We start from the raw sequence: 27711 nt of genomic DNA on the forward strand, positions 1-27711 counted from the left end.
CTGGAAGTCTTGAGTGTGCTCACATACCTTGCCGGTGATTTCACTTCCTCCAGCCCCCATCCCAGAACATGACACCTTCTTCAGGAAGCTACCCTGGCTTCCACTCAGACTCCTTCTCACCCCCCAGCCCCTTGGTGTCTCTCCCAAGGCCTATCTAATGGATCTTTTCCCAAACCCTGGCATAATATGGTAGCTCCTACACTTACCTCAGGAGGTAGCAGGAATCAGGAGCCAGCAGGACATGTTGAGGGGCCCCCCAGGCAAAGGTGGGGGAGCTATACCCAGGTCTGTGTATCTCTGACCTGGTTCCGAGTCTGACCCAGACAAGGAGCTGCATGGCCTCTGCCACCACCCAGCCCCAGCGCCCAAAGCTGAGGACCTCACCCATGCCGGTGTGCCCTCTTGGCTCCTATGCCAGCTTGGAAAGCCTCATGACTGGAACAATGGGGCTCTGGCCACTTGGGTCCTCCTCTGCTTTTCCTGCTCAGTTGAGCGGGCAAGAGTCTGAGAGCTGAGTCCTTGTTTCCCTCCTTCCCGGGGGGCTGTGAACAAGGAGAAACCGAGAAAGCGGAACGAGCACCTGCCAGTAGCCTGGTGCAGATTCTCCTAGTGGAGGTGCTCCCAGTGTAGGTTCTTCTAGTGCAGGTGTTAATGATGCAGATGTTCCCAATTTAGATACACCCAGTCCATGTGCTCCCAAGAAGTGCTCTTAGTGTAGGTGCTTCTGGCAAAGGTGCTCCCAGCATGGTTGCTTCCAGAGCAGGTGCTCGAGGTGCAGGTGCTCTCCCATGCCAGTACCTTCTGGTAACTTCTCTCCTTTCCCATCTTGTTGTGCCATGCTGGGTTCCAACCCAGGGCCTCATACATCAAGGCAAGTGCCTGCGGCTGAGTGTCATCTTGGGGGTCGTGGCGCTGTTTCACATTCTCGGCCTGTGAGGGACGAGGACCCCACTTTACAGGTGAGGGGTCAGCAGTGGGAAGGGGTCCAGACCAGCTCCCAGCACATGCTCTGGTTATGGGTGGCGCCTTGCAGGGCTGTGGTCACCGTCTGGCATGTAGTAGGCGCTTTTCGGCCACTGCCACCCCCACCCCCACCCACACACTGCCTGGCCTCACAGCGAGTCCCCCACCCCACCCCATCCCACCCAGCCCAGCCCAGCCAGGAGGTCAGCGGCCCATTCTGCCCTGTGCTAGGAGGAATGTTCGCGGTGGCCTGGGCCCGGGTCCGAGAAGAAAGGCAGCCTTGTGGGCGAAAGGTGAGCCGCTGGGTGGGCGCGGGCATGTTTACCCAGGGCGGCATGTGGCTTGGGGTGGCGCCGCCGTCAGCCGCCCGGGGCCTGTGCTGGGCTCCAGATGTGAGCCGGCTCCAGCCGGCCGGGCCCCCCCATCCACAGGCACAGAGGGGCTTTATCAAAAGCGGCTGTGAGGAGGCCCAGGGCGGCCGCTGGCTCCAGCCTGCTGGCTCCGCGCCGTGGGCCTGCAGAAGCCAGCCGGCCGCTGTGCCCAGGCGTCTGCCTTGAGCCCAGCAACTCTGCACCCTTCCCTTGGCCCCTGCCCCCCTACTGAGCCCTCTCATCCAGGCAGAATATGGAGGGTCCTGGGACACCTCAACTCCCCTTGTGTGTGTCCTTGTTTCCGTCCCAAGCGGAGAGAAGGGAGAGGATCCCACCCGAAATGATTGGGTGGGGACCATGCTGGGGACTCAAGCAGCTGTGTCTCTGCCCCCCCCCCCACAAAGGCAAGAGGGGATGGGGAGAACCTCCCCAGCCTCAGTTTATTTTTTGTGCTGTAGGTCCTTCATATGCTCTTTGTTGGCTGCAGTGACTTTGTATGTGTGAAGGTCAATACTAATGGGGAGAAAAGGAAATGACTTCATCCCTCACTGCTGACTCCCTCAGCAGGTGCTCCTCAAACAGGGGCACCTCCAGATATTCAAGAGCCCCCACACCATCCTCACTCCTCCAGCCTGTTTGGGCTTCCAGGGAGAGTCCGCATTTACAGTTACCCAAGGGGGTGCTCCTGGCGGGACTTGGAGGGGGGCCTTGAGGTTCCCCTAATCCGCAGTCACCCTGGACCCTGGCTGGCCTCACTTGCTGTTCTGGCTGGCCTGAGGATAGAGTATAAAGAAGAAGGCCTGGGTTCAAGTGGACCTTGGATCAGCAGTGCAGCAGGTCTGCCTGCAGCTCCTCTTGGCTTCGTGGGTCTCACGGCACTTCCCTTCTGTCTCCCTTCCATGGGAATCCTGGTTGCCACCCTGAGGATCCTGTGTCCCCTTGGGTCTTTTCTTGAGGATGAGACAAGTGTCTCTTGGGCACAGGACCAAGTCTTTTTTGTTCTGTTTTGTTTTTGTTTTTGGGCCACCCCTGGTGGCCCTCAGGAGTTAATTCTGGCTCTGCGCTCAGACGTCGCTCCTGGCAGGCTGGGGCGATCATATGGGATGCCGGGAACCGAACCAGGGTCTGTCCCGGATCGTCTGTGTGTGAGGCAAATGCCCTACCGCTGTGCTATCTCTATGCCCCCTGGACCAAGTCCTGGAAGCAGAGTCCCAGGGGAGCTGTAATGTGCGTGAGGTCCAGGCCAGCTCAGGTGAGGTTGTGCGTCCTGCCTTGCAGGGAAACTGAGGCTTGGAGTATCTCCCCTTTCCTGTCATGGTTAGTTCTATCAAGGAGCCTTGGGGCTGTGTGGTCATAGTAGTCTTTTCATTGGGGGGGGGGGTAGGGGGACTGTCATACTCAGGGGTGCCTGGCCATGTAGAGTCAGGAACAGACCTTGGAGCTCCTGCATGAAGACCCTGGGGTACAACCTGGCACATCCTGAGCCCTGAGTCAGCTTCGTCTCCCAGACTCTGGGTGTTCGGGCCACACCAGTGCTACTCAGGGAATACTCCCAGCCTTGCGCTCCATGCCCATTTCACTGCGGTATTGGTGGGGCCAGAGCACTAGCACAGTGGGGAGTGTGCTTGTTTTGCATCATGTGGCCAACATCCCACATAATTCCCTGAACACTACCAGGAGTGATTCCTGAGCCCAGAATCAGGAGTGACCCCTGAGCATTACCGGGTATGGCTCCAAAAGAAACAAAACAAAACAAAACAAAACAAACCCATAGTGGTGTTGATTTGAGAATTGAACTGATGTTGGCTGCCTGTAAGACAAGTGCCGTAGCTCTTGTTTTCTGTCTCTCTGTCTTTCTTCCAGTCCTCCAAGAAACAGCTTGATTGCCTCATGCACTCTACCCTCTTCCTCCCTGGGAACTTGTCTCTGTCTCACTGATTCATCTGCGTCTCCCCATCAGGACACAGTGTGACAAGGGAGCTGAGTCTCGTCTCACAGCGCTGATGCACAGGGGTGCTCAGGAAATGCCAATGTGGCCCGAGGGCCTCTTCCCAGCCTGGGCCCTGGCCCCAAGGAGGACCCAGAGGCTGTGAATAGGCCCAGAGTGACCATGCCTGGGCTCAGACGCCCCATCCTGTCTGAGCTTCTCATAGCAGACCACCACCCACCCTGCAAGGCCTGGCTGTACCCATGGAACCCCTCAACGTGGACAGCAGCAAAGGTGGAGGAGACCCCAGAGCAGCACTTTGGAAATCCAGGGACGCCGAGACATGCCTGCTCTAAATGGGCACAGGGACAGGCCTGGCTGAGTTCCCAGGGCACCGCCCTGTCTTCTCCCTCTCCTGGAGTCTGGCGCGGGCCACTTGTGGATTCAGTTCCCACAGAGCTGTGTGTCCTGTTGTGCTGGGAGAGTAAGCAAAAATCAACCCTTTGCCTTACTGATGCTGGGAGGGTGTACACTAGGCCCAGATGGGGAGGGACAGCTTCCAGGAGGAGGTGACTTCAGGATGAGCAGAACGAGCTGGCTCAGATGTGGTGGAGGCAGGCTGTGTGGCTGGTCAAGGCCAATGGAGTGGCCTCTGAGGGCTCTTGCCCGACACACCCTAAAGTTTCTTCTGTAACTGTGTCCCTGGCCCTCCCCAGACCCCTCTGAACCAGAACTCACCACCACCAGGGCAGATGCACCCAATGGGCTACTGTCCGCAGGGCTGGAGGACAAGCACAGCAGCAGGGTGTCCCGGGGTCACCCCCATGGGAAGCAAGGACTGTGCTAAGGCTGCTGTCCTCATTAGGAACCCGGGGTGCTGGGGCACAGAGCCTGAGGAAGGACTGGGGGTGTGCTCTGGATATTGACAAGCTCAAGAGGTGGAGAGGGAGGAAAAATTCCGGAACCTCCCTGGGCTGTGGTCTGCTGGGAACTAAGCTTTAGAATCCTCAGAACTGTGCAGAATTCTTTTCTCTTGTTTGTCTTTGATTTGGGCAGGACCTCAGAGGCTGGAGAGATAGCACAGCGGAGAGGGTGTTTGCCTAGCACGCAGCAGACCTGGGTTTGATCCCTGGCTCCCCATAGGTTCCCTGAGCCCTGCTAGAAGTGATTTCTGAGTGCAGAGCCCTGAACACTGCTGGGTATTGCCCCCAAAGAAAACAAAAACCAACAACAACAACAACAACAAAAAAAAAAAAAAAGAAAAGAAAAAAAGAAAAAAGAAAAGAAAAGAAAAGGAAAAGCACCTTTGTGCTTCCCTAGCCTGTTTCCCAAATGTGGGCAAGTTGGGACCATGGCAAGGGCTGAAGGTATGAAGGGACAGGAAGGGATAGTTTGGCAATCCAGGGCATTGTGAGGGGTCAGGCTTGCTCTCTGGAGCTTGCTCAGACTGTAGGTTTGGGGTGCAAGAGGTGCTGGGTGGGGGTAGGTCCCCAGCTTGGGGACAGGAAGTCAGTTTCGGCCAGATCCAAGTCCACTCCCAGGTAGACTACTAGACACTTACTTCCAGGTGTGTCTCCCACCTTTGTCTCCTGGTGCCTGGGGTCCCAGCACCCCAGAGATAGGCGAACTGACCCCTCCCGGCCTCCTGGGCTGTTCAGGGCCAAAAAGCCTTGAGCAGCTGCGGGAGATGCAGTGTGGAGGAATCATGCATCCTGATGTGGGTGCCTCAAACAGGTCTTATCTCTCTTATCCTCCCTGCTCCCCTGCTTTTATGGTCATCCCAGATTTGTGCACTTCGTCCATCCCCACAGAGGAAGGGGCAGGCTCCTGGCCCTGCATGTGCTCAGACCCTTGTTTCTCGGCTCTAGGTTTGTCAGATGGCACATCTCAGCAATCAGCCTTTCCTGCCCCATTCCTTGCCCCCCTGATAGCCCCCAGTAACCCCATGCCATCACCTGCCCCCACCCCATCACCCACCCAACAACCCCCTCCATCACCCACCCCTCTCCATCACCTACACTAACATTCCCCACTCCCACTACCTACCCCCAACTCATCACCTATAACCTCTTGATAATCCACATCCCCCCATCTCCCATCACTCCATCGCCTACACCTTCCATCACCTATCCTTGCTCCATTACCCACTCTGAAACCTGTACCACCTCCACTCACACACCGTCATCCCACAACCCCTCCATCAACACACCTTCTCTATCACCCACCTCACCCCATCACCCACACCCTCCATCACCCCCTATTCCCGACACCTCCTTTCCCATGCCCCCATCTCCCTCCAGTGCTCTGATCGAATCCCCCCATTTTTCCTCCGCTTCCTCTTCCAGTCTCATTTTCACATCAGCTTCCCCTCCCTGTCTTTCCCTTGCACCCAGGGCAGTGCCTGACCTCAACGGATGCTCTGAAATCCTTATCTAATAAATGACCCTGGAATGTTCTGCAAGTGGGGCCAATGACTTTCACGCGAGTGTCCAGGGAGCACTGACTTCCCATCACCCCCACACTAGCGGAGTGGGGTATCCCCTGTCTTTGGTTGACTTGTACCATCACACTGGGGTTTGCAGGAAAGGAGCACTGGGTTGTGGGGATTTGAGGGGAATCTGGGTGTTTGCTGTACGATTCCCTAAGTCTCTGGCCAGGGTTAAACTTGTGACAGGCAGTGGGACGGGTCAAGAGTGTGGCCAGAAGTGAGCTCAGCTCTCTGGGAGAATAGAGGCCCCCTGTTGCCCAGAGCTGGCTGCAGGCACCCCTGCTGGTGGAGTGTCCTGCCTGGGCACAGGGGTCATAGGTTAAACAGCCCATGGGGCAGGACTTGAGCAGGCCCTCACATGGGATGGCTGAGTCAGAACCCCAGGGCACTGCTGTGGGAGAGAAGCCACTGCTCTGGGCTGGACTGAGTCAGGGACCCCGGAGCTGGCTGAGGGAGTGTCCACTCCCACCCCAGACACGGCAGGGGTAAACGGGCCAGCAGGGCCACTGCTGATGCTACAGCATAGATGAGACCCAGAGACCCAGGATCTTCTGCTCACCCTGAAACCCCGACTGGGAGAAGCTGGTGAGAGCCGCTTTTGCTCCTCCTCCTCTTCCTCTTCCTGCTTTCCTCTTATTTTTCCTTCCACTCCTCCTTCTGTTCCTCCCACTCCACCTCCTGCTTCTCCTCCCACTCCTCCTCCTCCTGCTTCTCCCTCTGCTCCTCCTGCTTCTCCCTCTGCTCCTCCTGCTTTTCTTCCTACCCTCCCTCCTTTTGTGCTGGGAACAGAACATAGGCCTCACATGTAGAGCCTGAACCACCTCCCCAGCCTTAATTCTGGCCTTGATGTCCCTTCAGCCCACCTTCATGCTGCCGTAGGGCCTTTGCACTTGCTGGCTCCACTGCCAACTTGTTCCCAGTTAGGGCTCAGCTCTGCCTTCATCTTTAGGTACGGCACAACTCCCTTCTCCTGCTACTTCAGCCTTAAGGCCTGCTTTCTTGTTTGGATCCACTTGTAAAACTCAGTTCTTTTGGGCCCCTCATCACCATGCCTGGTGGGAGGGCGGTGTTAGGACCCACATCTGTACAAACGGGACCTTGCTCGGGTGTACTGTCAGATGTGTCCTGTCCACAGTGGGTGGACTTAGCACTGGGACAAGACTGTCAGCCCAGATCTGTCTTCCTCTAGGAAAGTCTAGGAAATGCTTCCTCTAATGGCCCCGGCACTGCCGATCCCTCTCCACTCACCCCAGGGCAAGAAAATCAGGTATCAGTCCCCACCATGCCTGCCCTACCCCAACAATAACAAGCAACTTGGATGGAGACTGTGTTCAGGCCAGGGAGTAGGGAGTAAGTCTCTGGCCAGACTTGGGGGAGGCGTGGCTGTGTGAGGGTTTGCGTGGGCCCTTTCAGCCAGAAAATCGTTCCCACCCAGGCGTCCGTGAGTCGGGGGGACTCGAGCCAGGCAGCAGCTGGCCAGCAAATAAATCATTCCCTGTCTGAAGAAGGGGCATAGAGTGGACAAGGGAAAGGGGGGGGGCATCTGATTACGTCTCAAAACCCCTTCCTCCAAGGAGAATTAAAAAATGTAACTGGGGGGGGGCTGGAGAGATAGCATGGAGGTAGGGCATTTGCCTTGCATGCAGAAGGGTGGTGGTTCGAATCCCGGCATCCAATATGGTCCCCCAGAGCCTGGCAGGAGCTATTTCTGAGGATAGAGCCAGGAGTGACCCCGAGCACTGTCATGTGTGACCCAAAAGCCAAAAAAAAAAAAAGTAACTCGGAGGAGAAGACTTGAAGGGTAGGGGTCTGAGAATCGATGCCCACCCTCTCTGCCTCACATGGTTGTTCTTCCAGAACCCCCCCCCAACAACAATGGGAGAAGCCCCCCAACAACTGCTATATGCCCCCCCCAAGATAACTCAGAGCAATTGGTGATTAAAATCACCACCATAAAGTTTTTATTCTTTTTTAAAGATATCCTGCTGTCTGCTTTCTGGAGAAAAATGAAAGGATTTGCCCACCCAAGCCACAGACCAGAGGTAGGAACAAGGGGCGGGCCCAGGGCCTCGGTCATTTGAAATTTCCACCTCGAAGCTCTACTGCCCTTGCGGAACCTCCAAGCAGGCCTTGGCAGTGACTTTTCACGAGCTCAGCAAGGCCCCACCACAAACGGAGCAGTGGGCGAGCTCCTCCAGATACTGAGGCGCCCTAAACAGCTCCCCTGCTCCGGCTGATCCTGGGGCCACTTGAGCCTCCTGGGCTGGACTGCTGTACCTGGTCCTCCGCCCGCGGGCGCCATCTGCTGGTCCACACGGGCGCACTTGGCTCTTCCAATAAAGAGCGAAACCATCCTGGGTTCCCAAGGGCTCCAGTCAATGCTGCTATTCAGAGCAGTCTAATCCCTTAACACAAGGCTGGCAAGTGGCTAAGGAACCCATGGGAGCTGTGCACAGCTGGTCAGTGGCTGAACTGGGCTGACCTAAAAACTGTTTCTTTTTCTTTTCTTTTTGGTTTTTGGGCCACACCCAGTGATGCTCAGGGGTTATTCCTGGCTCTGCACTCAGAAATCCCTCCTGGCTTGGGGGACCTTATGGGACGCTGAGGGTTTGAATCTTGGTCTGTTCTAGGTTATGGCATGTAAGGCAGGTGCCCTACCACTTGCGTCACCACTCCGGACCCCTACTTCCCTCACTCAGGTCCATCTGCCCCTCCAAACCTTCCCCTGGGGGCGGGGACTGCAGCACTAGACAGTACTTCTTCATACACAGCTGACCCAGGCTCGATCACGGATCTCTGGCATCCCATAGGGTTCCTGAGCACAAAGACAGGGGAGAGACCCAAGTCTTCCCTAGCCCGCTGCACTCAACTTCCACAACCCATCTATGGGACAAGACAGAAAGCCTGGGCCGTTCTAGGGAACATTCCAATGCCCCCTTAGCCCTTCTGGCTAGCAGCCAGGAACTGTTCTGGCTTTGGGCACAACTGTGACGATGTGGACAAGGTGCTCATGTGCAGGGAGGAGCAAGGAAAACAGGGAGCCTTCTTATTCAAGTAAATAATTGTCAGGAAGTTGGGACCAGAGATAACATGGAGGTAGGGCGTTTGCCCTGTATCCCAGGAGGCCGTTGGTTTGAATCTCGGCATCTCATATGGTCCCCCGAGTCTGCCAGGAGCGATTTCTTTTTTTTTTTGTTTTTTTGTTTTTTGTTTTTTGGGCCACACCCGGTGACGCTCAGGGGTTACTCCTGGCTATGCGCTCAGAAGTCGCTCCTGGCTTGGGGGACCTTATGGGACGCCGGGGGATCGAACCGCGGTCCGTCCTAGGCTAGCGCTGGCAAGGCAGACACCTTACCTCTAGTGCCACCACCCCGGCCCCCCCAGGAGCGATTTCTGAGCGCAGAGCCAGGAGGAACCCCTCAGATCTGTGACCCAAAAAACCAAAAACAAAAATATCAGGAAGCAAGAGCAAGCAGGGAAGGTGGAGGACCGGGTTGGCTACTGTGTGTGTACGCAGAGTATGTCTATGACCATGCATGTGTGCATATGTGAGCATGTGCATGTATGAGCATACAAGTGTGCTCATTCATGCAAAGCTGTGCTCTGAGTTACAAGCCTGGTCCCTGGGAACTACTTTAGGTGGGGTTGGAAAGATGGAGATATGCAGCAGCCAGAGAGGAGGGATGTGGGGCTCGGGTCCAGGATGAATAGCTATGGGGTGTGGAAGGAATCACCTGGCAGGGGTGAGGCCAGAGGTCAGGGAGGTGGCATGGTCTGGGCCGGGAAGGAGCTGCTGAGAACCATGTTTTCTCGGCAACCAGAGGGCTCCCATTTGCTGGCACTGAGCTGAACTTTTCACAGCACTCATGCTCTCTGATCACATCATAGCAAAGCACACTGGTCGCTGGGAGCTATGGGAGACCCAGCAAGAGGGCGCAGCAGACAGGAAGTAGTTTCCTCTCAGCTCATTCTGTCCTGGCGTCTAGAGCCCAACCTATATAGCAGTCTTCTGCTTCAAAAGGAGGGTATCTTTCTTTACTATATGGGTGGAGGGCTCCATCCAACAGAACTCAGGGGAGCATGCAGTTTGGGGGAGCCAAATGCTTTTAAGCCACCTCCCCAGCCCACCAGAATGTTGTTGCCAGGACGACACTGACAGATCAGGGGGAAGTCACCGAGTGCCAGAGACATCTCAAGTCCCCTTATGTCTGTTCCGGGACCGCAGACAACTGAAAGATGTAAGCAGAGCAACAAAATGTGAACACGCAGCGCCCCCTGGCGAGAACAGATGGAAGTAGCTCCAGCAGGAGTGACTTGCTTTTCCCTCTCTGCCCAGTTGCTACTGTATACTGAGCTACAAGAGCTGGGAGAGCCGGGGTCAATGGGGAGAGCACCCGGGGGCTTTCTCAGAGCTACCCACCTCCCTACCCGTGGCACAGGTCTCTCCTCCAGTCCTGAACCTCACTCCCTGTTGGCATGTTTCACCTCAGTGATAAGAACATGTCCTGCAAACAGACCCCCCAACTTACACCTGTAAGGGAAATTCAACCTGCAGGTTTTTTGGTTTTTGGGTCACACCCAGCAGCGCTCAAGGGTTACTCCTGGTTCTACGCTCAAAAATCGCTGCTGGCAGGCGCAGGGACCATATGGGATGCCAGGATTCAAACCACCATCCTTCTGCATGCAAGGCAAATACCTTATCTCCATGCTATCTCTCCGGCCCCTCAACCTGCAGTTTTCTTGGGTCACACCCGCAGCACTCAGGGATTACTCCTGGCTCTACACTCAGGAATCGCCCCAGGCAGGCTCAGGGGACCCATATGGAATGCTGGAATTCGAATCACTGTCCTCCTGCATGCCAGGCAAATGCCTTACCTCCATGCTACCTTTCCGGGCCCCTCAACCTGCAGTTCTGAGTCCCCTAGAAGCCCCCACTGAGCCAGTCTCCCCTCCAGCTGACTCAGCATAGAAAATGCCACCTTAGGTTATGCCTGATTTTACTTGGAGAACTTCCCCAGCTGTTGGGAAGATTCTAGAACTGCCCTGTCCTCTCCTCTGTGAGAGCTGGCAAGGATCCTGGAAGCTCTTCACCTAGGAAGGTCCTAACTTCCTGTCTGCGGCAGAAACCTGGATGGTGCTTTCTCAAGCCACCCGGCTGAGCGACCATGAAGCTGGTTTTGACATGAGAGCTGGCTGCAGCAGGCCCCATTGGAACTGGCGTGGCTCTTGTATGGGCCAATCCACTAAGGCTATGGGACCACAGCAGGAAGTTCAGACACTGCCTGTCATCAAACAACTATTTCAAAAACAGGCAACAAGCAATGTTCCTTTGTGAGACTCCTGTGCTTTTCCCCCTTTCCCAACAGACTGTTGACTCCAGGCGACAACCCTTTTCAAATGAGGACCTGCCAGCACGCTTCCCACAGGAGCCTTTACTCCAAGGACCTGCAAACTGGGACCCAGTTTGAAACCTGGCTCCCAGCCTCTGCAGCCCTTTCAAAGGAAGCCGTTCCAAACATTTGGGCGTTTTGTTTTTTGAGCAACACTCAGCTGACCTTAAGGCTTTGTGATCAGGGAGCAGTCCAGGCAGGCCTGGGGGACCATAGGCAACGCCAGGGATCAAAGTGGAGTTGGCCACTCACAAGGCACTTAAAGCCCTGCACTATCTCTGTCCCTCTCCTTCCCTAGAAAACTTTTTTGGGTCTGAGCCACACTTGGAAGCACTCAGTCTTGGTGCACCTCCTGGCTCTGCACTCAGGAATTAATCCTGGCAGGTTTGGGGAACCATGTGATGCCAGGGATCAAACCCACGTGGGCAGCCTGCAAGGCAAATGCCCTACTTGCTGTACTTCATTCCAGTCCCTTCAAATGTGTTTGGGTCATGTCTGTGGTGCTCTAGGGTTTCTCCATGCCATGCTCAGAGGACTAGGTGCAGTGCAGTGCCAGGACCTGAATCTGGAATCCAGTACCAAAGCCTGCCCCCAGCTCCTTTGACTACAATGTGGATTTTCTCACAAGAACTTGTTTTTCAAGCCATGTCCAACAATTTGGGCCTCTGAGCGGACCCTCTGAAGGTCCTGCCAGGCCAACAGATTTGACTGTGCCTCTAGGCCTCCAAAGCTCACAGATTTACTCACGTGAGTCCTTTGTACAAAGTTTGACAACTCTGCCTTAAGAGTATCAATTCAAGGGCCCGGAGAGATAGCACAGCGGTGTTTGCCTTGCAAGCAGTCGATCCAGGACCAAAGGTGGTTGGTTCAAATCCCGGTGTCCCATATGGTCCCCTGTGCCTGTCAGGAGCTATTTCTGAGCAGACAGCCAGGAGTAACCCGAGCATTGCCGGGTGTGGCCCAAAACCAAAACCAACCAACCAAACAAACAAAAAAAGTATCAATTCAAATCCCGAAGCACCTTTTTAAGACATGACCTCCTAAATTCAGTTCCGAGGGACCGGTGAGGTGGCGCTAGAGGTAAGGTGTCTGCCTTGCAAGCGCTAGCCAAGGAAGGACCGCGGTTCGATCCCCCGGCGTCCCATATGGTCCCCCCAAGCCAGGGGCAATTTCTGAGCGCTTAGCCAGGAGTAACCCCTGAGCACCAAACGGGTGTGGCCCCCCCCCCAAAAAAATTCAGTTCCGAGAAGAAGAGCACAGTTTCTTAAATATTAACGCACACTTTTTCTTTTTATTATATTAAAATTAGGCAATGGTCGGACAATAAAAAGGCTGCTTATGGAATACTGTCATGTTAAACTTTACTTACAGGATGTTAAATCCTTAAAACTAGGGTGTCCCCCCTGAAAAAAAAGGATGAATGGAAACATCAACTGCCTTTCATACTTGATGGTTGCTGCTTCAAAAGGTGTTTTTTTTTAACATCGACTCTAAATTGAAAAAAAAAAAACCTTCAGAACACAATGAATTGCTTTTATTTCAGTATGCATCCACATCTCAGCATTTAGTGGTCCTGAACAGAAAAGTGGAAAAACGCAGCAATTTGCCAGGAAGCCAAAAGCCGGCTGGATTTCCGGGGACCTTCGAAGACGCCGAGTTCACTCTGAATCCTGCTGAGGACGCGAGAAGCAGCACCCGGACCCAAGTAGGCACCAAATTCAAGGTTCTTTTTGTTCCAGTTGTCAGATTCCAAACCAGACCCAAATGAATTGCCAGGACGGCTGAATGAGAGCCCTGTTTAACACGGCTTCCATTTAAAAAGCAAAAGCAATTATGAGGCAAAGAAAACAATTCATCCAGAGGGATTGCATGTGCTGTCAAGTGTCTTCATGTGGCCTTTCTTCAAGTTTAACCACCAAGGACTGGCAGAGGTGGCAAAGAAGACCAACCCCTGGTGACTTTTCTTTTCACCTTATCAAGACCTGAGCTTAAAAAAATAAACAACCAAAAAATGCATGGGCTGTGGATGACAGCAGAGAGTGGGGGGCTGAGTTCCCCGCGTGCATTTATTTCCCGGGCTGGTGGAGAGTATATTGATGTGGATCCAAACTAGAGTGGGAGGTCAGGTCTTTCCAACCTTATCTGATGGCTTGAGGCCAGAGCAAGGGATTGTGACAAAAAGTGACATGTGGGCATGTGTGCGTGCATGCGCGTGTGTGTGTGTGCGTGCGTGTGCGTGTGTGTGTGTGCGCGCGCGTGTGTGTATCTGATGCAACAAGGGACTTGAGGAAGAGGAGGGGAGGAAAAAGCAGCACCCCTCAAGAAAGGTGGGGAGAAGATATGGGAAAAGCCCTGAATTCCTCCCCAAAGGCCAATTTCAGAAGGGAGCAGAGGGGTCACAATCTAAGCTTCAGCCCAGGGTGGTGATGGAGAGTGGGGAACAGGCGATGGCTTGAAAGGGGACACCATTTGTGATATCCAGAAGGAGCTCAAGGGTGATACTAAAGCACCCCCACACACAGGCCGGGGCCTGGAACCCTCCACATCTACTCTAACAGGCCCCCCAGGGGGAGGGACAGGAGGCAGGCCCCAGGCCGTGTCATGAGCAGCAGGTGATTGTATGAAGCATCTTTTCACAGTTGAGTTGGATGTGCCCACCAGGGACGACGGAGAGCGGTTTCCATAGACTTTCTTGATCCCAGCAGTTCGACTACGTGCACAGTGGTTACACGTGACAGGGTGACCGGTTAGAGCACAACTTAGAGATTTCAAATGGACAACAAATTAGTAGCATGAACAGTATCTTAAGATAAACCGCCTTTCAATGGGAGCGTCCTCGCCAGTGCTTGGAGGTCTAGGAGACGAATCTAGAAAATGGAGCTACTGTGGGAAATGAAGGCTGCTTAAACCGAAGGGGGAGGGGTGGCGTCTGTTCGGCTTAGTTGCTGTAACACTGTCCTTCCGGTGGTTGTGGGAGCTTCATGTTCTCTTTAGACATCATCAGGCGCCGAAGCTCTTGCAGGACAACTTTGATGCTATAAGAATTCTGCCATTTCGCTAGCACGGAGATGGCTCTGGGGTCCACCTGCAGAGAGTGAACAGAAACAAGATCACTGTCAGGTTCTTGGTGTAGGGAGACGAACCCGCCGTTACCCACCAGCATACTGCACGATCTCTCTCTCTCTCTCTCTCTCTCTCTCTCTCTCTCTCTCTCTCTCTCTCTCTCTCTCTCTCTCCTCTCTCTCTCTCCTCTCTCTCTCTCCTCTCTCTCTCTCTCTCTCTCTCTCTCTCTCTCTCTCTCTCTCTCTCTCTCTCTCTCTCTCTCTCTCACACACACACACACACACACACACACACGCGCGCGCGTGCGCGCGAGTTCGGGGCTGGAGCAATGGTGCAGGGCGTAAAGGTGTCTGCCTTGCACGAGCTAGCCTAGGATGGACCGAGGTTCGATCCCCTGGTATCTCATATGGTCCCCCGTCAGGAGCAATTTCTGAGCGCATAGCCAGGAGTAACACTGAACGTCACCAAGTATGGCCCAAAAACCAAATACACAAAACAAATGTGCTGATTTGGGGGCACACGTAGTGGCAGGGAGGTCAGATTCTCATCTCCCCAGAAAACCCATCAGAGCCAGGGGCAAATTCTGAAGGTGTGTCTGGACAGGACCCCAGAGACACCGGGAATACGGACACCAGCGACAGTTCTCTGGCCATTTCAAGATTCTCTCTTTCTGAGGAGCTCAGAAACAAAGGTTGGCTCCTGGAGTGCTGACGAGTGTGACATCCCAACATGAGCAGGTCGCCTTTTTGCCCTTTTCAGCAGCTTCAAAGAAGTGAGCCTTCTGGAAGCTGTGTGCGGGGTAGAATTTATGAGCTCTGCTTAGTTCTGAAATGTCCACTGTGGCTTTTGGTCTTCTTACAAAAGAGAGACTGGGTAGTCCAGGGCAGCAGAGAGACAGTCAGAAAAAGAACAGGAGAGTGTATCGTACACCACTAGGCCGAATTTAAGGCCACCAGGTCAAAGTGTGGCCCTGAGCTGCACCCTGCCTTGGGCTGGCTGAGGGACTGTCACACATTATTGGGAATCCAGTCCCCACCCCAACTTGTGGGGAACACATAGAATCAGGCCCCAAATGGAGGTAGAGCACAGAGGAATTCTCTCAACCTCAAGGAATAGATAGATGGCAGAAAGGTAACTTACCACGCCATTAGAACTATTAACTCCATTCATATTAATTTTTGTTACAAATCTTACAAAGGGGGGTGCTTCTGGGTATTTAGGTCCACATTCTATTTTAAGGCTGTATATTCGGTTTTCATAAATTGTCTGGAAAAAAAGGTACAGAAATGTCAGGTAATTAATCATACACAATGAACCCCAACAGGCTGTTTCAGATGCCCCGTGACCTCCTTAATGGGAGCTGGTGCTTCCGCTCCCAAGCCCACTTGTTATTTCTACCAGCAGTTGCTGGCTTCCATACCACCATCACGAGCTCTGGTCTCAGGGGCTGGAAGATTTCATCACTGGTATGCTAAGGCAGTGTTATTGTTGGGGGTTGAATGGGGGTTATATTGGGCCCACCTTGGTGATGCTTAGGAGCCCACAAAGGGGACTAGTGATGAGACTAGAATAGCCCTGTCCCTCTGGTCTCCCAAAGACAGCATGACGAACCTCTCTACTTTGCAGACCTGGTCCATAAGGAATTCTTTTATTCTGGGAAGTCTCATGAGTTCACCCAGGCCAACACACTAACTCCAGCTATCCTGTACACAAGTACAAAACAGGTGACTAAGCTTCAGAAATTAGAAACTGTGTGTGTGTGTGTGTGTGCGGAGGGGCAGGCGGAGAGATAGCATGGAGGTAAGGCCTTTGCCTTACATGCAGAAGGATGGTGGTTCGAATCCTGGTATCCCATACGGTCCCCCCGAGCCTGCCAGGAGCTATTTCTGAGCGTGGTGCCAGGAGTGCAAACTGAGCGCTGCCGGGTCCCAAAAAAAAAGAAACTGCAGCACGGGAAGGATATGGTTCAGTGGTTACCGCATGCCCTGCACCTGAGACCCTGGCTCAAGCCCTGATACCATAAACAATACAAACAATAAGCTCAAGGTGTGTGTGTGCATATGTGTGTGTGAGAGCGTGCACATTATGCATTGCCACTGCGTACAGCCCTCCTCTTCCATCACTACTTTGGCTGTGAAGGTTCTAGGACCTCAGCTGGTCTGAAACAGCTTCCCTGATGTGAGCTGCCCAGGACACAGGCACTACATAGTCACAAAAGGCCCCGACAACTGCTGAGAAACAATGCAAAGTCCAGTACTCCATGCCCAAACACACTGCACTGCCTGTCTGCTCGGCCTGGTGTGCCCGCCTCCTGGTTCAGGCCAGTAGTCTCCAGAAAATCTACGCCCCCAGGAGCCCCTCTGAGGTACTGACACCCAGAGTGGCACAAGTAACTACATCCACGCCAACAGTGACACCTACTGGCCCTCCAGGGGACTGACATTAAATCCTGGGACTATCTCAATGGCAAACACCTGCTGCACATAGGAGCCCTAGGGTTGAGCCCCAGCACCAGCCAATCCTACCAGGTAGGATCCCAAAATAAACCAGATGCCTGAATCCAAGATTCAGAAAGTGCTTATAATTGAACTCTGAAGTCCACAAAATCACTGTACATTTAAGAGACTGGAAACTACCCCAGAACCAAAATTCAATTCTGGGTTTCCACACCCTCTCCCTGATACTCTTTCCCAGTAAGCGGTGCCATCACCAGGCACACTCCTAACCTATGACAGCAAATCGTCACAGTAGCCCCAATCTCACAACCGGCAACACTGCCAGCCCTGGCACCCTTGGATTGGCTCAGAGTGCCACAGAATCTGCCTTCTCTCAGTCTGTTCCTGCTTCTGAGCCCAAGAGGCCTGAGAATCAGAGACTTTCTGCCAGTTGCCCTGTCAGGCAGCCACGTAACCAGAGGGCAGTGTGGGGCTGACCCAGGACTCCCAGCTTTGCCTGTCTGGTCCCCTGGGCCTTTTTTTTTTTTTTTTTTTTTTTTTTGGGCCACACCTGGCGATGCTCAGGGGTTGCTCCTGGCTGTCTGCTCAGAAATAGCTCCTGGCAGGCACGGGGGACCATATGGGACACCGGGATTCGAATCAACCACCTTTGGTCCTGGATCGGCTGCTTGCAAGGCAAACACCGCTGTGCTATCTTTCCGGGGCCCCCCTCAGGGCTCTTGACTTTAAATTCCCAGAAGCTCCTAAATTCTAGGGCAACTGTTCTGTGGGGTGACTTGGGTTCTGTATGAAGAAACCTGGGCACGTCCTATCACCCTATGATCCCAACAGAAGTAATGGGGCAAACCCTGAGAACCAAGTCAAGTATGGTTGCAAAAACAACAGAACAACAACAACAACAACAAAAACAAAACCATAGTACTGGAAAGGCAGCACAGTGGTCAAGGTGCTTGCCTTGATTCTAGTATCCAGCACCACATACTGTGCCCTGAACACCACCAGGAGTGATCCCTGAGCAGAATCAGGAGTAAGCCCTGAGCTTCAACAGATGTGATCCAAATCCTCTCTCAAAAAAATGTTAAAAAGGGAAAAAAAAAAGGGGCCGGCGAGGTGGCGCTAGAGGTAAGGTGTCTGCCTTGCAAGCGCTAGCCAAGGAAAGGACCAAGGTTCGATCCCCCGGCGTCCCATATGGTCCCCCCCAAGGCAGGGGCAATTTCTGAGCACGCAGCCAGGAGTAACCCCTGAGCATCTAACAGGTGTGGCCCAAAAAAACAAAAAAAAAAAAAAAGGAAAAAAAAGGTATTTCTTAAAAAAAGTATCTGGGGGCCGGAGAGATAGCATGGAGGTAAGGCATTTGCCTTGCATGCAGAAAAGACGGTGGTTCGAATCCCGGCATCCCATATGGTCCCCCGAGCCAGCCAGGAGCAATTTCTGAACATAAGAGCCAGGAGTAACCCCTGAGCACTGCCAGTGTGACCCAAAAAAAAAAAAAAAAAAATCTGGGGGAGAGGGGAGGATAAGCTTGTGGCAATTATCAAAGAAAGTCACAGTCATCAAATATCCCTGATACCACATTTTTGGAGATTAGGCCTCAAATTTTGTTGAGTGCTTGTTCAGAAATGACTCCTGGTGGCATTCAGGGGACCATATGTGGAGTTAAGAATTCAAACCCAGGTTCACCAAGCACAAAGCAAGTATAGTAATCCTGTACTCCCTCTCTGCCGTCTGATGCTCACTTAAATAAAGCACTGGCATTTATTTTCTTTTTTGTTTGTTTTTTTGGGACACACTCAGCAGCGCTCAGGAGTTAATCCCGGCTCTGTACTCAGAAATCATTCCTGGCAGGCTCGGGGGACCAAAAGTGATACTGGAGATCGAACCGGGGTCTATCCTGGGTCAGCAGCATGCAAGGAAAATGCCCTACTGCTGTGCTTGGCTCTAGCCGTTTCTGTGTCACCGTTGGTGGTGTTCATGGGTCACTACTGGCACGGCTCAGGGAGCATATGGGGAACCAGAGCTTGAACCTGGATCAGTTACACGCAATGCAAGTAAAAGTCCTACCTGTGTATTGTTCCTCCAGCCCTTGGTAGTTTTCAATTTCTGACAATATGAGTGATAGAAAATCACTTTTTCTCTTTTCTTTTTGCTCAGGGGACCATATGGAATATCTAAGATAGAACTTGGGTTGGTTGTGTACAGGACAAGCACCCTATTTGCTGTGCTATTGCTCTGACCCCTAAAAAAACCACTATTGGGGCCGGAGAGGTGGCACTAGAGATAAGGCACCTGCCTTGCAAGCGCTAGCCTAGGATGGACTGAGGTTCGATCCCCCGGTGATCTCTATGGTCCCCCTCAAGCCAAGGGCGATTTCTGAGTGCATAGCAGGAGTAACCCCTAAGCGTCAAATGAGTATGCCCCCCCCAAAGAAAAACAAACAAACCACTATTTACTGTTTTCTTTCAAAGAAATTAGTACTAGCAAGGATGTCTTAAAATATCTAAAAAGGGGGGCCGGGCGGTGGCGCTAGAGGTAAAGTGCCTGCCTTGCCTGCGCTAGCCTTGGATGGACCAAGGTTCGATCCCCCGGCGTCCCATATGGTCCCCCAAGCCAGGAGCAACTTCTGAGCGCATAGCCAGGAGTAACCCCTGAGCGTTACCGGGTGTGGGCCCCCCGCCCCCAAAAAAACAAAAAACAAAATATCTAAAAAGATAGGGTATATAGGATTCAGAAATAGGAAATAACTATAAGGTAAACTAAAAGCACCTGCAAAGTAGAGTCTGGTTAACAACAACAGATTAGTCTGGGTTCATTGGCTCTGACCTGGGACCAAACAAACATTGTTAGGAGGGACTCTGAGGGTATATACATATGCATAACCACACACAACATACCTAAACATATCTACTTCCTGATCTACCAGACAACTTTTCTGTAAATCAGCAAGTATGCTCAGAGGAGCTCGGAGAGATTGCACAGTGGTAGGTTGTTTGCCTTGCATGCAGCCGAAGGACGGATGGTGGTTCAAAATCCCGGCATCCCATATGGTCCCCAGTGTCTGCCAGGAGTGATTTCAGAGCACAGAGCCCGGAGTAACCCCCTGAGCACCGCCGGGTGTGACTCAAAATCCAAAAAACCAGAAAAAAAGTATAAGAGAAAATATACTTTTAAAGCTGTATGAGGGAAAAGATATTAGCAACTAAAATATATAAAGAAAATGACAAGGTCCAATGCATCTATCGACAGTTAGCACTGCAACTGCATGTGTTTCAAGGTGGAGATGTGCAGAGTATGGCATGGGGAGGAGGCAGCAGGACGGGGTAGGGGGTGCCTTCCCGAAAAAACAGGACCCCACTGAGCCCAAGTCCAACTATGCTGCATGCAGCACACAGTCGGGGATGGTTGGAAGATAGTTCAGCTATAGGAAGCCCGGGGCTGTGGCAGGAAGGCAGGCAGGAAAGGCACTGCACTGGGGTGGTCCGAGGAGACTGAGGCAGACAGGGCAGTTCTCAGAGTGAGACAAAGGGAGGTATAGGAGCCTGTAAGCCACTTCTGGCTCCCATGCCTGTGAGCTCTCCTGTGTCCCCTGAAAACCAGCTGACCCAGGAGCATGAGAGTTTACAGTGTCTTGGCCAAGTGTCTTGAAGGGGGACTCATCAACTGGCATGTCCACAGCGACAAGACCCAAACTCTCTCTGCTCACCTGCAGGAACCCCTCATGGCTCCACACCCTGTGAATGGAGGGATCAAGTCCTTGCTCCATTGGCCCCTAATCCTGGCACAAGGGGGTATTCCTGTCTCCAGCTCTGGACTAGACCCAACAGCCAGCCTCGGGCCCTTCCCTCTGCTCTCTGCAGTGACCTGTGTGTCTCCACAGTGGTCTGTGGCCCTCCTGCTTTCTGGGAACTTGGTCCTGAACACACTGTGCTGGTGGGACATGCTCAGAAGAATGTATTCACCTGCTGGACCTACCTCAGGGCTTTTCACCAGAAGTCATAGTCATCTGAGTGAAAGGGAGGAAATAACCGTATGAAGCACTGTCAAGTTGACACTAGGGCCTGAGGGAGGACAGTGACCACACCCAGCAGTGCTCAGGGGTTACTCCTGGCAGGCTTAGGTACCCTATGGGATGCTATAGGGTCTAAACCCAGGTCAGCCATAGATAAGGCAGGTGTCCTCCTTGCTGTGCTATGGCTCTGGCGCCATCAAGGTGTCACTCTTACAGATGGTTACTTCTATGGTACCCACAGCAAACCCACCAGGAACAAACCCTGATCAAGGGGGACTGAAGGAGCTGGTAATTCCTTATCACCTCACACTTCAGCCTACCCAGGCTCCCAGTAGTGTGTCTACACCACAGAAAAGTATTATCCTGGAGAGCCCAAAGCATAGCAGTCTTTCTGGGGATGACTTCTGCTCCCACCACACAACTCCTCAGGCAGTGCCAAAAGACATTTGTAGCTGCCCCACCTGTGGGAGAGAAGCCCCAACCTGTAACCAGCACAGACACACACGGAGACACACATGATGAGTACAGCACAAAATGATCTGGTGAAAAGAAGTTTCCTTTCTGCCCTGGCTCCAACCAGATCTTCTGCTTTTGTTTTGGTGGTTCAAACCAAAACACCTGGTGGTGCTCAGAGCTTATTTTGGCTCCACACTCAAAGATCACTGCTGGTGGTTTTGGGGGACCATATGGGGTGCAAGGATCAAATCACATGCAAGGCAAACACCCTACCCACTGTACAATTGCTCTGCATATCCCCACCCCACCCCAGATAATTTTGTACTTCTGGGTCTCTGGGCAGCATGTTTAAGAATAGTTGAGTACACTCCATTAGAACTGCTGAATAATATGCCTTTTTTTTTTTTTTTTTTTTTTTTTTTTGGTTTTTGGGCCACACCTGGCAGTGCTCAGGGGTTACTCCTGGCTGTCTGCTCAGAAATAGCTCCTGGCAGGCACGGGGGACCATATGGGACACTGGGATTCGAACCAACCACCTTTGGTGCTGGATCGGCTGCTTGCAAGGCAAACGCCACTGTGCTATCTCTCCGGGCCCTAGAATATGCCTTTTAAATTTTATTGAAGAATATTTTTTGAGTAATATAATAGCAAATAATGTAAGCAGTGACTCAAGTGCTATTTCATGCTTTGATAATTACACTGATATCTGAGACACTCAGCATGACTTCATTAACATACCCTGAACTGGCAGTGACAAGCTCCTAAGAGCTGATTCCTTTATAACTTGTCTTTTTGGGGCCATACCTGGAGAAGCTCAGGGATCACTCCTGGGTATGGGATTCCAGGGATAGAACAAGGTTGACAATGTGCAAGGCAAATGCCCTACCCATTGTACTACTGCTCTGGCCCACAAACACCCTTTTATTTGGCTTTTTGTGGGGGTCAAACCAGAGTTTCACACAGCAAGACACATGTGTGTTCCAGTGCTGAGTCATTTTCAACCTACAATGGCTATTAACTTTGGGGACCTATGTAATCAAAATTACAGGGGTCAGGGTGTGGATCAAATGGCAGAACACATGCTTTGCATGCATGACAGGGTTTGACCACTTATCCCATGTGACCCAAGAAGAAACACCAGGCGTGACCCCTGCATACAGGTGAGCTAGACTGGGGCATTGCTGGTGTGGCTGAGACAACAATAAGGTCAGACATAACAAATCTAGGTGGGGCTATGAAGCAATGGAAGCCACACAAACTGTTGATGAAACATCAAACACGTGTAGCTGCTCTGGAAAACTATGACAGGTCTTAAAAACATCACAAATGGTGGGGCCAGAGCGATAGCACAGCAGTAGGGCGTTTGCCTTGCATGTGGCTGGCCTGGGAGAGACCCAGATCAATTCCCAGCATCCCACATGGTCCCCTAAGCCTGTCAGGAGCGATTTCTGAGTGCAGAGCCAGGACTAACTCCTGAGCAGTGCCGGGTGTGGCCCCAAAACCAAAAAAAAAAAAAACTCACAAATGGTTGGAGACAGAACAATAGGGTGGGTGCTGGCCATGTAGGTGGCAGACTCCAGTTTGATCCTCAGAGCTGCAAATAGTCCCCCAAGGACTGCCAGGAGTGGTCCCTCATAAAATATAAAACCAAGGGCGAGTGAGATAGCATGGAGGTAAGGCATTTGCTTTGCATGCAGGACAATGGTTCGAATCCCGGTCTCCCATATGGTCCCCCAAGCCTGCCAGGAGCGATTTCTGAGCGTAGAGCCAGGAGTAACCCCTGAGCACCATCAGGTGTGACCCAAAAACCAAAATTAAATAAATAAATATAAAACTAAACACCATCACCATGCCACTGATCCAACAATTGTACTTTTCTTTGTATACACTAAAGAGAAATGATAGACTGTTCGTACAAAAATCTCCACTCAATGGTTCTTTGCGGAATTATTTATTATAGGTAAAAAGTGGAAACTCCCAAATGCCTACCAACAATTGAAAATTAATACCTAGTATATCCAGGGGCCAGAGCGACAGCATAGCAGGTAGGGCATTTGACTTGCACACAGCCAACCTGGGTTTGATCTCTGGCACCTCAGATGGTCCCCCAAGCTTGCCAGGAATAACCCTTGATCCCAATGGGTGTGGTCCAAAACAAAACAAAACAATCTAGAATATCCATACAACGAGAAAGTGTTCAGCTCTAAGAAGAATAGTACTAAGTGCTTTAATATAGATGAGACATGAAACATTGTGCCAAGTAAAGACCACACACAACACAGTGGTTCATGTACATGAAATTTCCCAGATAGAGCTGAAGAGAGAAAGTACAGGCAGTAAGGAGCTTGTCTTGCAATACAGTTAACCCCAGTTCAATCTTTCTCACCACATATAGTCCCCTAAGCACAGCCAGGGGTCACTCCCAAGCATGGAGATAAGAATAGCCTCTGAGTAACACTAGATGTGGCCTAAAACCTATGCCCCATCCCCAAAAGAGAATTGCTCATAACATGCCCAGGAGATTCACAGAGATGAGAGAAAACAGTGGTTGTAGAGTGAGGAACTGAAGGCAGGATGAGTGACTGAAATAAGAGCCATAAAATCTTCTCATGTTAATGGCAGTTGGCACAATTCTGAACAATAAAAACCACTGTACTGTACTTTTTTTGTTGTTGTTTTTTGGGGGGACCACACTCCTGATCTGAGCTCAGAAATTGCTCCTGCAGGCTCTGGGGACCATATGGATGCTGGGGATAGAACCCAGGTCTGTCCCAGGTCAGCCACATGCAAGGTAAACGCTCTACCACTATGCTATCGTTCGGCCCCTGTACTGTACTTTAGAAGCAGGGGCCAAGAGATGGCACGGAGGCCAAGACTGGCCTTGTACGAAGCCAATGCTGATTCAACCCCCAGCACCACATATGGTCCTCCAAGCACAATCAGGGGCACTCCAGAGCAGAGCCAGAAATAGCTTCTAAGCACCATCAGGTGTGGTCCAAACATCCTCCAAATAAATGAAGTATATAGCATATATTACATCAGTACATAACTATGTATTACTACATATGTATTACAACACATAATTATATATTACATCAATATATAACTATGTATATATTACTACTATTCCTATGCCCATATAAATTAGATCACAAAAGATGTTTTAAAATAAAAGAAAATATGGAACATACTTCATATCCTGCAGCTTCTTGTAAAAAGTATGCCCTCTTGGGGCCAGAGTGGTTGTACGAGCCTTAAGGCATCTGTGTTAGCCTAGGACAGAATTCGGTTCAATCTCCCGGCATCCCATATGGTCCCCCAACAAGTCAGGAGCAATTTCTGAGCACATAGTCAGGAGTAACCCCTGATAGTCACCGGGTGTGGCCCAAAAACCAAAATAAAATAAAATAAAATAAGCCCTCTTGGAAAGAGACAAACTGAAATTCAAGGTAATCCAAATGGTTTAGGTGGAATACAATATTTTTAAAGAGAATTTAGTGGGTCATTTTGTTCATTTTAAGTCTAATTTTGTGATATCTAACAGATTCCCAATGTTAACTGGTTTATGCTTAACCTTTTAGAACCTGAGCATGAGTCTGTCCATAAACAAATTTAGACATCAATCCCATTCTGGGTCATTTCCAGGTATTCTGAAAAGGAGGAGAAAAGTTCTTTTTGTGTTTGGGCCACACCCAGTGATGCTCGGACTTAATCCTGGCTCTGGGCTCAGGGAACATATGGGATGATGAGGATCAAACTCAGGTCACTTGTGTGCAAGGCAGTGCCTATCTGCTATCCTCTCATTCTGGCTCTAGAAGAATAGCTCTCATCTTCAAGAAATCAAAATCCTTCTTAGGAAGGAAGCAAAGCAGTGCAGGGAATGGTTCCCACACACTGGCTACCAGAGATGCAGAAGAAATGCATCATTACAGATTAAAGAAAAAAATTATAAGAAATAGAAATAGGAAAAATAAAGAAAAATTGGGGGCCCAGAGAGATAGTACAACGCGTTTGCCTTGCAAGCAGCCGATTCAGGACCAAAGGTCGTTGGTTCAAATCCTGGTGTCCCATATGGTCCCCCGTGCCTGCCAGGAGCTATTTCTGAGCAGACAGCCAGGAGTAACCCCTGAGCACCGCCGGGTGTGACCCAAAAACCAAAAAAAAAAAAAAAAAAAAAAAAAAAATTGGAAGATTAAGATGATTTCAAAAAAATAGATGATTTCATAGATAAGACCTATCATCAGGCTGTTTCAAGATCTAGATGATTTTATATGTTGCTGCAATAAATATACATGTGCAAAAAAAAAAAAAAAACAGAAATAGGATTTTTAAAAATCCCCAAAAGCTCAACTACAGAATCACAAAAATGTCTCCAAAAAGTCCCAGGGAGTAACTGAGTGAGTCCTGTGTATGAGCGTTTATGGCAGTCTAGAGACATACTAGACAGGCTCTTGATTTCAGCCAGACATGCTTCCCCACAGAGTAAGTGCATGGTCTGGACCTGGAAGAATAATGCAGAGCTTGCCTTGCAAACATTATGAGTTCAAATCCCTGGTGTCCCACACGGTCATCCAGAGGTCTCCCTCCTAGCCCCACAATTAGGAGGAGCGTCACCCTTAAGCACAAACAGGCAGGAGAGGCTGCTGCTTTCATGAAGAATCTCCCAAGCCTGAGATCAGCACTACAATATGGACGATTTCCTCCCTCCTGCTCTGGAGGAGCAAGAATGGCAATGACGGTGACCTAAAAGCCACTGGAGAGGGCTAGTATGGCATGGTGGATGTGGAGTTAAGGCCAGCTCAGGAGTTCAGCAGTGCTTATGAGCTTTGTGACTTTGGGCTCGGATCTTGGCCTCTCCCATTGTTTCCTCTCAATGGGTAATTGGCACTAAACACAAGATTCCCGCAAAAACTGACACCATTTCTCGGGAGGTTTTACTACGTACTCTTAAATATAAATAAATAAACACATTTCCACCTCTATTGTCTTTGCATTGCAAAAGCCGCCAGGGCTGAAAGTGTCCCGAACACGCCAGGTGTGAGGGGAACAGGCCAGCCAGCTGAATTCAGAGTAGAACAGAGTGGCAAAGGGAAGGATGGAGTCGAGACCACAACCAGAATGGCTGCACGAGGGCCCCCTGGACACTGTGCTCAGGAGCTCTGTTATGACATCAGCCCAGGGGTTAGTTCTACACGGCCTCTGAGAGTGCCGTGACCTTGAACCTCCCTGTCAACACAGCCTTGTTAATTCACACTAGGAGTCTAAACAGGTTTTTGCTTACCATTTAGAGGAATTAAACAGCACCAGAGGAGGTTCAAATATATAAACTGAAACTGGTCAAAAAAAGAATAGCCACATTTCAGAAATTATACCATTGGTGAGCTTTTCCGTGATAAGGCTACTATTTTTTTGAAAAGGAGGCACAGTGAATTTAAGACATTGACATTTATAGCCGGAGCTCGACGCTTACTCTTGGAGGCCCAATTATCATCCCTGTCCATCTTGTAAGTGTCATGTCTTCGTCATCTTCTAGACCCCAGCTAACTGTGCCATCTCCTACTCCTTTCTGGCCTTCTTCGAGTTCTTCCAAGAGTCGAAAATTGCGAGGGACTTTTACTCCTAAAATAAATGGAAAGAAATTCAAGATACTAGCAACTCCAGGGAAACTTGTAAAGCCTAAAGCTAGCCACCACTCATTACCACTACCAGAAGAAAGGTGCTGACATGCAAAAAATGTTATTCAAAGTTGAAGAACCTAACACATGCTGTATACCATGCTCCCTGTACTGATCAGGACATTCAGAAAAGCAGGCACAAGTTTTGGTTACATGTGAAGTGACAATTAGCCCAACAACTAGATGATCAAGCAAGACCCCTGATCCCAGTCCCACCATTTTTACTAACGTCATCACGAAATTCCAAGTCTAAATGTCGACCAACTTTACTTTTTTCGTTTTTTTTGGGCCATATCCAACAGCTCTCAGAGGTTACTCCTGGCTCTGTGCTCTGAAATTACTTTTGGCAGGGTCGAGGAACCATATGGAATGTCAGGGATTAAATTTGGGTTAACTGCATGCAAGGCATATGCCCTATCTGCTGTGCTATCAGTCTGGTCAGTCCCAAAGTCGACCAATGTGGGCCCACTAGTTTGAGATGAAAATGATCAGTTTTGAATTGGAAATTGTTAAGGAGCTGGTATACAAGAGTGGCATGCAGGAAACCTGGGTGTGATCCCCAGAGCTGCATGGTCCCCCAAGCACTGAAATGGGAGAAATTTCCAAGCACAATCAAGTAATTAAAACCAGGGGCTGGAGCCTTTGCCTTGCACACAGCTAAGCTGGGACCAACTCAGGTTTGGTCCTCAGCATCCCTGAGCCTGCCAGGAATGATTTCTGAGTGCAGAGCAAGGAGTAATCCCTGAGCGTTGCCGGTGTGCCCCCAAAAGTGATCAAAACCAGAAAAAGAAAAACTATGTTATCAAGTGCTAACGAAAGTGCCTGAAAGACAAGACGCTTTTTTTTTTTTTTTTTTTGGTTTTTGGGCCACACCCAGTGACGCTCAGGGGTTACTCCTGGCTATGTGCTCAGAAGT

General features: G+C 51.0%; 1 protein-coding gene across 2 annotated transcripts in view; it reads right to left on the minus strand.

Moving 5' to 3' along the window:
- Positions 1-13493: 13493 nt before the first annotated feature.
- Positions 13494-27711, minus strand: part of UBE2V1 (ubiquitin conjugating enzyme E2 V1) — a 30630-nt gene continuing 16412 nt past the window's right edge. Inside the window, exons 2-4 of one of the 2 annotated variants that reach the window (XM_049781358.1) lie at positions 26591-26739; positions 15343-15468; positions 13494-14224 (exon numbers count right to left, since the gene is read on the minus strand). In XM_049781358.1, coding sequence (XP_049637315.1) covers positions 14078-14224; positions 15343-15468; positions 26591-26739 — 422 coding nt within the window. In that variant the 3' untranslated portion in view covers positions 13494-14077. Of the gene's footprint in view, positions 14225-15342; positions 15469-26401; positions 26541-26590; positions 26740-27711 lie in introns of those variants that run through there. The other variant, XM_049781359.1, reaches the window with a different exon arrangement.

Source organism: Suncus etruscus, chromosome 9, assembly GCF_024139225.1.
Source record: "Suncus etruscus isolate mSunEtr1 chromosome 9, mSunEtr1.pri.cur, whole genome shotgun sequence".
In the NCBI taxonomy this organism is placed as follows: domain Eukaryota; kingdom Metazoa; phylum Chordata; class Mammalia; order Eulipotyphla; family Soricidae; genus Suncus; species Suncus etruscus.